Below are 12,734 nucleotides of genomic sequence, written 5' to 3'. Positions count from 1 at the left end.
CTCTTCAATGGTCCAAAATGTCAAAAATTCAAATCTGAAATCTGTTATTCAGAATTTCAAGAAAATGCAAAAATCAATAAATACAATATATATCAATATATACTTGTTATCAATATATACTTGAGCAGGTATTGCCTCACCAAGCACTAACCAACGTTTTGAGATTGACAATTCAACATCAAAGTAACAACCCCCAAAAGTGTTTGAAATTGACGGAAAGGATTCGAGAAGTATAACTTATAAACAAAATTTATGTGTCCATGTGAAAATTTTAACTAATCGTTTTTGTAAATGAAAGGAAGCAAGAAAAAGCGATTCACTTGTTGAATTCCATCCGTCTAATACAACCGTTTTTGAGTGCTACTGTCATTTCGCTCAGTCAAATATTCTTCATTGATTTCCTTGTTGAGCTTTTTTGTTTCACAGCTTCCAAGATAAGCAATCTTATCGATAATCAAGTATTGATTCCGTGCTGTTATCCCATTGTGAGATGATATTAAGCTGCAAATTCAATCTTTATTGTGTTTTTCAAGTTTTATGAAGCTATCTTTTCAGCTGCAAAATAAAACGAAAACCGTAAATGATTCCAGAACTGTCTCTTTGAAATCGAAAATTAAAAGAGATTTGTCATCAGCGACTTCATCATTCTCACTTGCTCTCACACATTTCACTTTCTTCCAATACCGCAACCAATCACGCACGCCTGTACAGTTGGTGAACCACTCGTCCAACGTCGAAACATCAGCTGAATTATAAATTTTATAAGACTTTAAACATCCAGAATGAAGCAGTTACAGTGTCAACTTCGATAATTTTGAATTCTTTGACAACTTTTTGAAATATTAATGACGTGCTTCCAATAAAAGGACAGTGACGCACATGACAAAGCATGAAACAATATTTCAACAATTGGGGTTACAATAAAACTCATTCTTTTGTGTAACAGATCGGTGGAAAATCACTCCTAAGTTATATTTAAGAGTAAAGAACTTCTTTAGTCAAAAATATGGTCACCTTCCCTGAACTAATTTGTCGGAAAACTCCGAAAATCATAATGCAAATTTTCTGTCGGATTACCGAAATTAAAGCTACGTTCAAACAAAATTTCCACAATATCCAGCAAACGGGATGACGAAATCTTATAAGTAAAATTAAAGCAATGAAGAGGATATAAGCTAACAATGAACAGCGTAAAACAAAAACGTCTCAGTACTTACACAATGGACAGTGTCAAAGGCTAGCCATACCTCCATGATAACTCGGATGGAGCTTACAAAACTTCTCCCTAATCCTTACATACATAAGGAAAAATCCAGAATAGTTCGGTTTTTCACAACCGAGCAGACGATACATCCTCTTCGCTTATCCTCCGCGTCCAACGACATTTTCCCCATATCTGCCACCACTGGACGGCAAGCTACTATATTCTTTCTATTCGCTAAATACATTTCCCGTAACATCCCCAACTCAACGACCTATCAACTAACCGATCAAATTATTGTCCAAGTCAACGACAAGGTGTTTGTTGGTTGATCATATTACTTGCTTTTTGTATATAATTCATCTATCATTGCTTACCAATTCATCGTGTAATATACATATATATTTTATACCCTTTTTCTTGTTGTTAACTAGTAATATTGGCAAGAACAATATTACATCTCGAATAAATCTGTATCGCCGAGAAACGAGTTCAACAGAAAAACAAATTTCCCAACACAGTTTTGGCATTTCAGTGGGTCACTTGTCAGCATTCCTCTACCTTGGAGAGCGGTAGCCACGGGATAGGATGGAGCTGGATAACCATCTGGACGATTAACGAAGGTAACGCACCTGCATTAATTTCGATTCAATAAAGTGAAACTAAGCTTTCCTACTCCAATCCATCATTGAAGAGAATTGAGTTTCTAAAGATGCTTTTAATGATGCTAAAAATTTTCTAAAGGTCTTTTTTAAAGATGCTGAAAAAAAGCATTGTGTAAACGAGAATCAAAGCAGGTGCTTCTTGTCTCTCAAAAATCATAGAAGAAGATTCCTTCCTAACATAATAGTCACAGACGACAATAATACCGAATCAATGGACCGAATTGACGTTCTTGATAATTCTGATAGTAATAATTTTTTTCCTTGCAGTAATAATCTTTTTAACCATTATGCCACGCCATATTGCAGGGTTCACATGAAAAAATTAAATGAAAAGTTTGAATTGCAGTCAATCTTACTTTGTATTGAAGTTTCCTAAAAATATGCAAAAAGCTTTCTTGAATCATTCCCCATCGACCACTTTCAGGACCCCACAGGCAAAGAGTATCATTTTCTAAATTGCAGAGCAACACTGTGTTATTGTCAATAACGAGTCCTCTGCGATGATCGAAGAATGGAGCCGTTTTGCTCCCGATAAGTAGCAGATCGAACTTTGTTGATTGAATTTTCATGCTTAAATTAAAATTCGAAATTGTGAAAAATGTTGCTAAAGTTTCTTTTTTTTACTCACACTAAAATTTCGTGAAAAGTGGGCACACTTACATAGGCTTCATCAAGGAGGTTGTAATAACGCCTGAATTTTCTGCACTGGACGTTATTCCTTCCACGGTGATCTAAACAGGGTGGCATTTAGAATTCTTCAAATCCGATTAACTTTTGCTGAACATTGAGTCTTATTTCACGAAGTATACTTCATGAATTTTCAATTGAATAGCTATCAAATCAATATAGAGTTTGCGCCAACTACAAGCAAGACGAATTCTAAAAAAATTAAACCAAAATTGTTTTTCGGCATTTCAAAAAAGGCAATATATTCTACGTGATTGTCTGCTTCAATGAGTTATTATTAGGATGTGTAGAACTTTTCCTCCAATGCGGTGACTGCACAAAGCTGATACTTATTCTTTGTTACAGTTTTGCGTGAAAAGAACACTGCCAGATAAGCACCTAAACCAACATTGATGTCATTCATAAGCTTATGGCAAAATTTCAATATAATTGTAGCGGTTAATCAGGATTTTTAATCAGTGTGGTGATTTTTTAATAGCGGTATTACTCTTTGCAGACCGTCCCTGCTCCGACTGTATAATTCCTTACCTAAGTAAGCTGTTACAGAGGCAATTAAAAGAATGTGCCTGTCGTTATTTTTCATAGTGTCAGACCTTTATTTTCTACTTTTACTTTTACCTACTACTCCGTACAAAAGGTCCGTCCAAAAAAAAAAAAGAAAAAACAAAAAAATTGGAAGGGACCAATAAAGATGATTTACTTAGAGTCTACTTCAATGAAAGCATATCAAAACACTTACCTGATACATTTATTTCGCTATGTGTTGCTGAGACGTTTGCCAATTTTGTACAACTTTTAACCAGTCTTGTACAACCACTTGAAAATTTGAGATTTAAAAAGACAAACAAAGTAATAGATAATTTATGACTGAGGTATAAGTTCTGGTAAAAGTTGTGCTTTAGATGAAATTTAAATTAAGGCTATGAATTGACTCTTCAAGGAAATTGATAGTTTATAATTTAATCATCTTGGATTTTCTAGTTGAATTACAGTTTCTTCGTTGAAATACTCTTTCATAGTTGTCATAAATGCTAACATTTCCGGTGGGAGCGAAATCGGCACAGAAAAAGGTAAGAACTACAAAAGTGATTTAGATTTTAATACATTCCGGATCGAATAAATGCCTATATTCGTATGATTTCCAAAAAACAGTTGGACAGGAACAGTATATTTTGCTCGTTTCAATAATTTCCAAGTAGAGGGCGGAGATAAGGTTCCATAACTTTCAGAAATTCTACAACTTCCAACAGCCTTGCTTGAAAAGAATTGAGCTTTTTGCTTTCAACGGCAGAAACCGAATAACAGTAGGAATTTCTCGTTTACATGGTGTCCCACCGTATCCGATATCATCAATTGCGGTCATTCCAACGGCTTTATTCGGTATAATAGCAATCTATGTCATAAACAAATAATCAACATAAATGTAGAAGCGCGATTGCAGATGAATTTTGGTGGATATTAAAGTACAAATTAAGTCAAGTTTTGTAGACATTACTCGAAATGGTTCCTGAACTTGCGGCAGTGAAAGCAGAACTTTTTTCGGCATAAGTTGTGCACCCGCATAGCCGTACAGTTGAATTTTTTGTCCAGTGAATCAACCAAACAAACTTCCAGATTAGGACCACCTGTTGTGAAATTTGAAATTCAGACTAAAAAAATCATTTATTCAACCTATTACAGCTTCTTATATTGTGTTTAAAAAAGAGAAAAGAAAAGAAGAGTTTTGATCAAATTTATTTGAGTGGTGAAAAAATATCATACCCACTATCCAATAGCTAAGTGACAGTATCGCAATTTCATCCTGATATGGTATTTTACTGCTTAAAAAATTATTTGCTTGTTGTCCGCGAAGTTCAATCAGAGCAAATGGTTTCACTTAAATAATACAATGGTAACTAGTCTGTATAATAAAAATCTATGATACAGAGCAGTTTGAAAATATCGTTTACGTTTCACAACATCTTGACAGAACACTATCTTGCTTCAACTTTATGATGAAACTCAGAAGAAAATAAAAGACCTGGTCGCTGATTAGTACCCGTAGACGCCAGCCATAAAAATACATTCGGTTTACCCTGAGCTAATCGCCAGTGGTCTAATGTGACTCCTTCAGAAAACCATCCACACGGAAAACCATCCGAACGTGCAATTGCAGCCAACTACAGCCATGTCAGTTTCATTTGAGCGGTAAATCAGATGTCGTCACGAATATTTCCAAAGTAACCTTAGTGGACTGTTATCACTTTATATTTTGGGATGTAATGCATTTTGGAAGGGATGTAAAGACTTGCTGCTATCAAAATGTAGTTGATGTACATTCTAATTACTTTAACAAATAATGTAAGTTGATTTGAATAGTAAGTATTATAATTCCAATGGCTTTTAAATCAATTTCCTTGTTTCTTGAAGCTGAATATGATCAGCAGAACTGCAGTATTGAAGTCTCTTGAATTTCAACATACCAGAACTGATCTAATAAGGCTGACGTTCAGCATCCAAGTTCTTTAGGAAAAGAATCTTTAAAAAAAGTTAGTCTAAAGATGGTAGGACGAAGATGTTCTTGGGTTTTTAAACCAAATAAAAAACAACCTGAGCAGAACGATGAGATTTTGCGAGATAAGTAATAGCAATTCTGCAGATCCACAATTTCTTAATTGCAGCGACGTTTAGTTATGACTGAAGGGGACATTGATTCAAGTCAGATTGTGGGAGTAGGAATGGCTAAATAATATGATTTGGTATTGCAATGATTATGAAGACAATCTGTGGTAAGGCAGGGATTGTGGATTCGCCGCATTCTACAATAAGTTACTGTCCTGATTTCTAATCAAACATCTTCGAAAAGTCAGTTTCATAGACTTATAAGTAGGGCAAGAAAATGAGATAACTGAGTGGAAATGAATTCTACCGAGTCGCAATGGTATTATGAGATCAGTTTTTGTATGTCTAGGAATTCCAACAACTCCAGCATTTATTTTTGAAAGTAACATTTTTTCTTTCTTTTTTCTTTTATCAAACTAAGTACCTGTAAAATTCGACCAAGAAATGTTGAAGAAGTAAATGTCGTTCAAACAATTGTAGTTGAAGTAGCAAATGTCGTTTCAACAATCGTCATTACTTATTACTTATGAATAATATTCATTTTTGAGGTTTTCAATAGGAACTTCCGACATATAAATAAAACTCCCAAATAGATTCCAACACCGAAACCTTCCAAGTATTGCAATTTCCGAAATTTTGAAAAAGATTTAAATTTACGCAGTCAGCTCAAATAACTAAGAAATTAGCTGGTAAATTTGTATAATGAAAGCAGATGTAACTTTGAAACTTTAGTGGGAATGCAATAAAGATGAGTATATATATATATATATATATATATATATATATATGTAGATATAGATATATAGATATATAGCATTTCATTTAATAAGTATAGCTGAGTTATTATTAAAGACCTGTAGTGGGACGAAAAGAAAAGGATGTAGGAATACGGATCGGAATCGGACAAGAATGTCGATTAGATCAGTTCATTTGAACTTAGCTGAGTGCAAAAAAAGGAGAAAGAGGAAGTGGGTGGGAAAGGAAGAGTGGCTGTTTAACTATTTTAAATGTACCCTACCGACCAGGCGCACCTTGTGTTAAAATACCAGCAAAATTGAAAAAACAACGGAATAATCTTATAGAACAAAGTCGGTTTATGTGTGCAACGGAGGTAATGCTGGTAAGGACTGAGTTGAAGATTGGGTACCTAAAACTTAAAATATGTAAACAATGAATTCACTTACAGATCGTGATTAATAAAAAAATGAGGTGGTGGTTTTGCTACCATACAAAGAAACTTTATTGTAATGTAAATATAATTTTATCATTTTATTGAGGGGGAATTGACCAAACAAAAGAGTATGGACAGTGGTCAAGTATCTACCATTAGTCGTCCTAGAGTGCAAGAAATTAGAGGAATTGTAAACAGAGGGGACTATGTACGGCATCCATAATTTATTTGTTCTTCCTCTCTTTTTTCCTTCGTTCAAAATACAAATTTCCCTTTCTCACGCAAAATTGAGTTCTATGTTATGTTATTTAACACATTGTTGCGGATTATTTCGTATTAAATCCACAAGGCATACTAGAAATGTCATCCAAAATCACTTTAAATTGTAAAGCTAAACAGCAAATTGAGGTATTGCGTAGAATAATTCAAGTGTGAAACATGTAGTTTAATCTGACCCTTATTTCGAGTTCTTATTAAAAGTTAAATTCTTTCGGATTAAAAGAAGCACTCTTTAACGATTCCTGACACTAAAACTAATGATAAAACTAACTCATTAATCTTATACCATTTTACCACGAATCTTCTATCCTGAAAAAGAAGCATATTTTGAACACATTTATTTAAAGCAAAATCGCATATAAGCAAAAAAGTTAGAAGGAAATGAATGCAAACAGTAATTGATACCAGTCAAAAATATCGTGAATGTTCTATATTCACAGAATTTGAGTATAACAAACTTCAAAATTGTGCGAAAAAAATCCATAGCATTTAAACTAACTTTCTAGAAAAAATGAAGAGTTCTAACAACTCTAACACAGACTGATTATCTGCTGTAAATCAATTGAAATTGTGATAGCTGAGCGTAAATTATGAAAAGAACAGGGAAAATGAAACTAGCCAAAAAAAAAACAGCCCATTCTGTCATTGCCATATTTCAGTGCTTGGCAACTGAATAGCTTGTGTCTTCCCCTGCATTTGAACCATTACATTCTTTTTCGAATCTTGGCTAAAACACACTGAAAATTTTTTCCTCTAAAGAAAATAATTTCGGCCTCGTTCTGTTTGTTAACTTATTAGTTTTCTTTTAAAGCCGAAATCGATAGTCTAAGCCTAGTTTGAGGAAAGCTAGTAAAACTAGCTTTCCTTGTTTCTTCTGTCTTTTCATGTAAATATGCGCACTACTCCAGTTTAATTCAGAGTTATTTAAAATTGCTCGCCATAGACATCGCAATACCGAAAAACAACACATAGAAGGATTCCAGAATCATGGAAAAGAGTTGTACAAAAACGGTTTTAGCGCGCACTGGGGAAGAAATACTTTTACTGGGACTCGAAGTGATTTTTTTGGTAGAACAAGCGTTGGAAATGTAGGAAAGATATCTCAAATGTTGAGGAGTTTACAACTAATTTACCTCCAAAAATAATTGGACCTTTCAACAAGCAAGAATCAACGTTATGAAACAATTGATAATCAATTATATGAACTGTAATATTCCTTTGCAAAAAACCTTCTTAAAAAACAAAATGAACTTTTATAGCAATCTAACTGTGTTTTTTACAATTTATTTATTTGAAGATGAATTCTTATTGGAAAAGATTTCCCACATTCTGAGGAACCAGGCGTTCTTTTTTAATCAGTACGAATTGAGACAGCAGCATTTTTATATTTCTCCTCAACATGAACAGCATAGAATCGTTCATAATAAATCACGAAGAATGTCTAGTTATGCATTGTAGTATATCTACTCTAGGATAGCCCTGTACGAAGCTGCGTATCAACGACTTGGAAAAGATTCCGACCAGTCATCAAGGTCGTCTTTAATCCATCCGTTTATTATACAGCTGATAGCTCTGAATGGCTTGGATACTTTAAATTCGTTAAGTGACATTTGATGTTATGGACTTGCCTGAAGGCTTTCAGAAACATACTTCGCCATAATTCAAATTCTGCCAAAGCCGTAGTAACGTATGCAAGTTGGTTCTTGGGAGCAATAATAAATCTAGTGGGTGGAAGAGTCATCTTTGCAAATCTCATATCTGAACGTGAAACCTTTGGAACTTGATGGAAAGTTCGTAATTCACTGAAAATATGCATGTCATTCTATCACAGAGCTAATGATAAGTGGAATTCCGGGATCAACGTAAAACAAATGTGGTGGAATCAAAAACCAATGATGGAAAAAGTAAAGAAGCCAGTAACTGGACTTTATTCTATGCCATCCAATACAGTTTGAATCATGGAAATGTCACTGAGTTCACACATTAATTTAATCGTATTACCAGTAATTCAGAATACCTGTGAGAAATATGATCTGAAATGGAAATGTAATGAAATTTACTGATCAAAATTATTTGATTTTAAGATTAATATGTTAATATACGATCTCACGGACAGGAGAAAATTCTCTAAGGGACAATCTTGCAGAGAAATATGATCTGAGATGAGAAAATAAGAACAGATTTGAGATTTTTGTTTTTCAGAGGTCAGACTTCTAGGATCAACGCCTTAATTTAATGATTTATAAAATTTAATCAGACCCTTAATTTAATAATTTATTCAAATTCGAGAATTATGTGGATACCAATTGCACATGTAATAAAAGCATTTTTGCTACATGTGCGTTATATTTGTGGTTAATAGAAAGTACCAATTTACTTAGACAATCAACAACTCAGTAATCCAATTTCAAATGGGGCATACAAGCAGCATTATCACTCGTTGCGTTGTATATACCACCAGCCTGTTAACCTCAGGAAGTGGATATTATACTGATTTTGATTACTTCCAAAAAATTCGGACGAAAAGGACCAGTGTCACAGGGAGTTATCCGAAGGAAAAAAAATGACTATTTTACCAGGGATCCGGCAAAGATATATATGTTATTCAAGATGGGTAATTTTTGCTCTTTCTATGTTTGCTACTTCTATAGAACTAAAAATCGATCTCTTCTCACCCTTCTGCGGATTTGCTTTCGTCGCATTGTAGTATAAATGGATAGTTCAGATGGACCAATGGATTAAAGAAATAGGTGGATATTTTGACTTATTAAGTGATTAAATTAGGTTATATATTAGTATATTATTTTCGGTTAGATGGAACAGATAGATAAGTAGGTAGATAGATAGATGGATAAATAGAGAGATAGATTAGATAGATAGATAAATTGATAGATAGGTAGACAGACAGATGGATAGACAGATTAGGTAGATAGATTAGATAGATAGATAGATAGATAGATAGATAGGTAGATAGGTAGATAGATAGATAGATAGATAGATAGATAGATAGATAGATAGATAGATAGATAGATAGATAGATAGATAGATAGATAGATAGATAGATAGATAGATAGATAGATAGATAGATAGATAGATAGATAGATAGATAGATAGATAGATAGATAGATAGATATGGACATATAAATATAGGCATAGATGTAGATATTGATATATCACTCATTGTTATTTGTATTTTCATCACATTAAAAGTTTGCGATTTGGTGCATATTTGTCCTAAGCAACGGATGTTAAATTGTTTTACCGAATTTCTCGTTTTCTCTTACAAAAAAAAATTACTGTGAAATTATAGAAATTTCACGCAAAAATGTTGGAAGATGGTGATCAACAAGTGGTTCAGCCATTATCAATTACCTTATCACTGTTGTCATTACTAGCTAAATTAAACAGTAAATGTGGGTAAAATTAAAATTATAACCTTTAATTATCCGTTTAGTCTTTGATTATTTGTAGGCAATGTAATGATATAAGATAGTGAGGAAGGGGAAAGGAATACCATACTTCCAAAACACTTTTTCAGTAGCGCTTTCTGCATGTTATTTGAATAATCCGACCTTGATAGTAATGCGATCATTATCTTTCATCTGAAACAACGGAAAATTGTTTTACTGCTTTCTTGCACCATTCATTTGTACAATTTTTCTCAATATTCCGTTTACTTTCCTTATTTTTCTTCCCTAAAACAATTGTTTTCTGTAATATTTCGACCGTTACTAATTTTCAATCGCTAAACGCCTTGAATCAGAACTTACTTTTCCGACCGCATAATTTAATTTACCGCTTAAGATCATCGGCAGATATCTACGGAAACGAAGTGATTGAGGATAATCTGTGAAATAGTATGAGTCAAGACTGTCCGTTACATCTGAGACGCTTAACGCCTGGGATCTTGTCATTGATTAGAAATTGAAACAGTCAGTCTTCTAATCATCGTAATATGTTTAGCAGAAAATACTCTTTCGTTTCTTTTAACAAGGCCGAGATTCTAATCAGTTTTCATTTGAATAGTTCTCATCGTCACTAATCTTTCAATTTTTATACCTGGTAATTAAAACTGGAGTTGAAATTTCGTCTTTCATTTCCATCAGTCATTTAAATGTGAAAAAATCTAGGCTGAAAATCCATTTCGAAATGAAGAAGCAGAAGGTAACTGGTTTATGAAATCAGTATTCTTGTGGTTTCTAATGAAAAAAATTGTTTACATCTTATTATCCAGTAATGTTTACCCATCTATTAATCGAATGGAACTTCCTCAGAATCTGTATTGTACTTGCATTAAAATTAATATGAATTTACGATATGAGCCCATAAACTGAAGTTACCGATATAGGCGCATAAAAATGAAAGCCGGAAAAATGTGAAAAAATGACAGTCTAGCGAAGAGGAAGGTAAGGATTCTCTGGTCTAATAGACTGTTTCTTTCGATATTACCCACAAACATTGAATTAAAGAACGGAGATTTTAATAAAGTTTTTCTGGAAGTGAAATTCTCAAAAATCTAAACTTCTATTATTCATAAAATCTGAGTTGTATACGACTTTATAATTGACTAATGTTACATCTTTCTCAATCTCTAACCTATTATTCAGGTAACTTCAAGGAACGTTTAAGTACTTTCGACCAAAACTGTAATTTAATAACCAAGCAAAAGTAGCATAAGTAGCATATGCTTATTTGCGCATTTTTCTTAATCATCAGTCAAGTTGTCAGAGAAACTTTAGGCATGATGAGGAGTGAAATGAATAGTAAAAAGAAGAAGAAAAACAGATGAAAACTGAAATGGAACTGTAAGCTGAGAATGTCTTCGGTTACTCATTGAAAACCAATTAATGCTAAAGTTGAACAGTTTAGCAAATTTACATTTGCAAAAACCAAAACAACCTTAATTAATCAAAAATATATCTTAACATCAGTGACAAGGTTTCATGTTGTCCAATATGTATTGAACGAGAAGTTGTTTGGCTAGCTTATCGGCATTTCTTCAAAAGTTTTCGCTTGAGCTCAGTCCACAAAACAGTCTGTACTTCTGCCCCTTGTTTCAGAACCGTTTCTTATTACTGCGCTCAAGACCCAGTTAGTTTCCGTCTCAGCTAATTTTTTTTTAATAACATTTCTCATTGTTATATTTTGAAGCACTAAGCTTTGAGAGGGACTTTGAGAGACTGTCAATGGGAATATCAACTTTGAAACTGTACATATGTGAAGAAAGAAGTGGGAGGGTTACAAGAAACACATGATGTTCCATGGAACACATTTCCGATAAGCAAACTGATAGGAGCTTATCAGTGTTGTATGCTTCCTTCGAATCACCGATCTCTTCCTCTCTTTTTTTTCAACGCCTGTTATTATGAATGGTTCCTTTCGATGAATTACATTTTGACTGGACTTTTTTACATTACTGATGGGATAAAGTTGACCTTTGTTTAAATGTTCTTTTTTTAAATTTCACCTAGATTCTTTTTCACTTTTCTCTAAAATTGGAATTGAAAAAGGAGTGACATATGAACTTGAATTTCGAAAAAAGGAATTCTCTAATCAGCAGATATTTTCAAATTATATGCTGAATATAAAATAGAATTTAAGAAAACTTCTTTTCACCAACTTTTCATTTAGTTACACGTTTTTCACTATCAAACAAATATCGCTACCACTCGTCATTGCTTACGTTATCATTGTTGAGCATGCTAAGTACACTTGTTACTGTCACCTCATCAACCATCAATATAACTATTTTTTTATTCTTTTACATGTACCTTATTTAATTAGACATTAAATTTATTTTAGCACTAACCTCCATCATTTTATTTCAGTTCTCTTTTCTGCCTCATCCTATAACCGATTTAGATTAGAATATTTCTGCATTTAACTCGCTTCAGATGGAAAATTTTTGTTAGACAGTCTTTTTTTCCAGAATTACATATCACCCATCCAAAGATAGCCTTTTCTAGAATTGATGATGCAGGTGACGTACACTGTTGTATATAATGATCGTAGCGCAGTACAAGTGACGTACGCTTACACGTTTTGGAGCTTACGATTAGAATACTTGCGTGTATTTTTAACAAAAGTATGGTCATTGATGTAGAAAACTATTATTTCTCTCACTTTTTTT

At 33.3% G+C, this 12,734-nt stretch overlaps 3 protein-coding genes across 3 annotated transcripts in view; all 3 read right to left on the bottom strand.

Annotated features, from left to right (window-relative positions):
- LOAG_17400 (hypothetical protein) overlaps positions 1-1,460 on the bottom strand; it is a gene marked incomplete at both ends in the record, with an annotated part of 3,017 nt that extends 1,557 nt beyond the window's left edge. The window contains 3 exons of the mRNA XM_020450062.1: positions 349-443; positions 576-745; positions 1,301-1,460. Of these exons, the coding sequence (XP_020306314.1) occupies positions 349-443; positions 576-745; positions 1,301-1,460 (425 nt within the window). The remainder of the gene's footprint in view (positions 1-348; positions 444-575; positions 746-1,300) is intronic.
- Positions 1,461-1,655: 195 nt separating this feature from the next.
- On the bottom strand, positions 1,656-5,048 carry LOAG_08388 (hypothetical protein; the record flags this gene model as incomplete). The annotated part of the gene is made up of 9 exons (XM_020447686.1): positions 1,656-1,833; positions 2,527-2,597; positions 2,676-2,745; positions 2,847-2,931; positions 3,293-3,369; positions 4,049-4,178; positions 4,315-4,428; positions 4,574-4,712; positions 5,016-5,048. 9 exons carry the CDS (start codon positions 5,046-5,048, stop codon positions 1,656-1,658), a joined length of 897 nt encoding a protein of 298 aa, XP_020302112.1.
- Positions 5,049-7,246: 2,198 nt separating this feature from the next.
- On the bottom strand, positions 7,247-10,518 carry LOAG_08387 (hypothetical protein; the record flags this gene model as incomplete). Its single annotated transcript, XM_003143919.1, has 5 exons — positions 7,247-7,341; positions 7,738-7,809; positions 8,255-8,406; positions 9,977-9,999; positions 10,375-10,518. The coding sequence occupies 5 exons, from the start codon at positions 10,516-10,518 to the stop codon at positions 7,247-7,249; spliced, it is 486 nt and encodes a 161-aa protein (XP_003143967.1).
- Between the last annotated feature and the right edge of the window lie 2,216 nt (positions 10,519-12,734).

The sequence above is a fragment of the Loa loa genome (assembly GCF_000183805.2).
Source record: "Loa loa unplaced genomic scaffold supercont3.70, whole genome shotgun sequence".
NCBI lineage: Eukaryota > Metazoa > Nematoda > Chromadorea > Rhabditida > Onchocercidae > Loa > Loa loa.
This window is presented reverse-complemented; position numbering and strand designations above follow the sequence as displayed.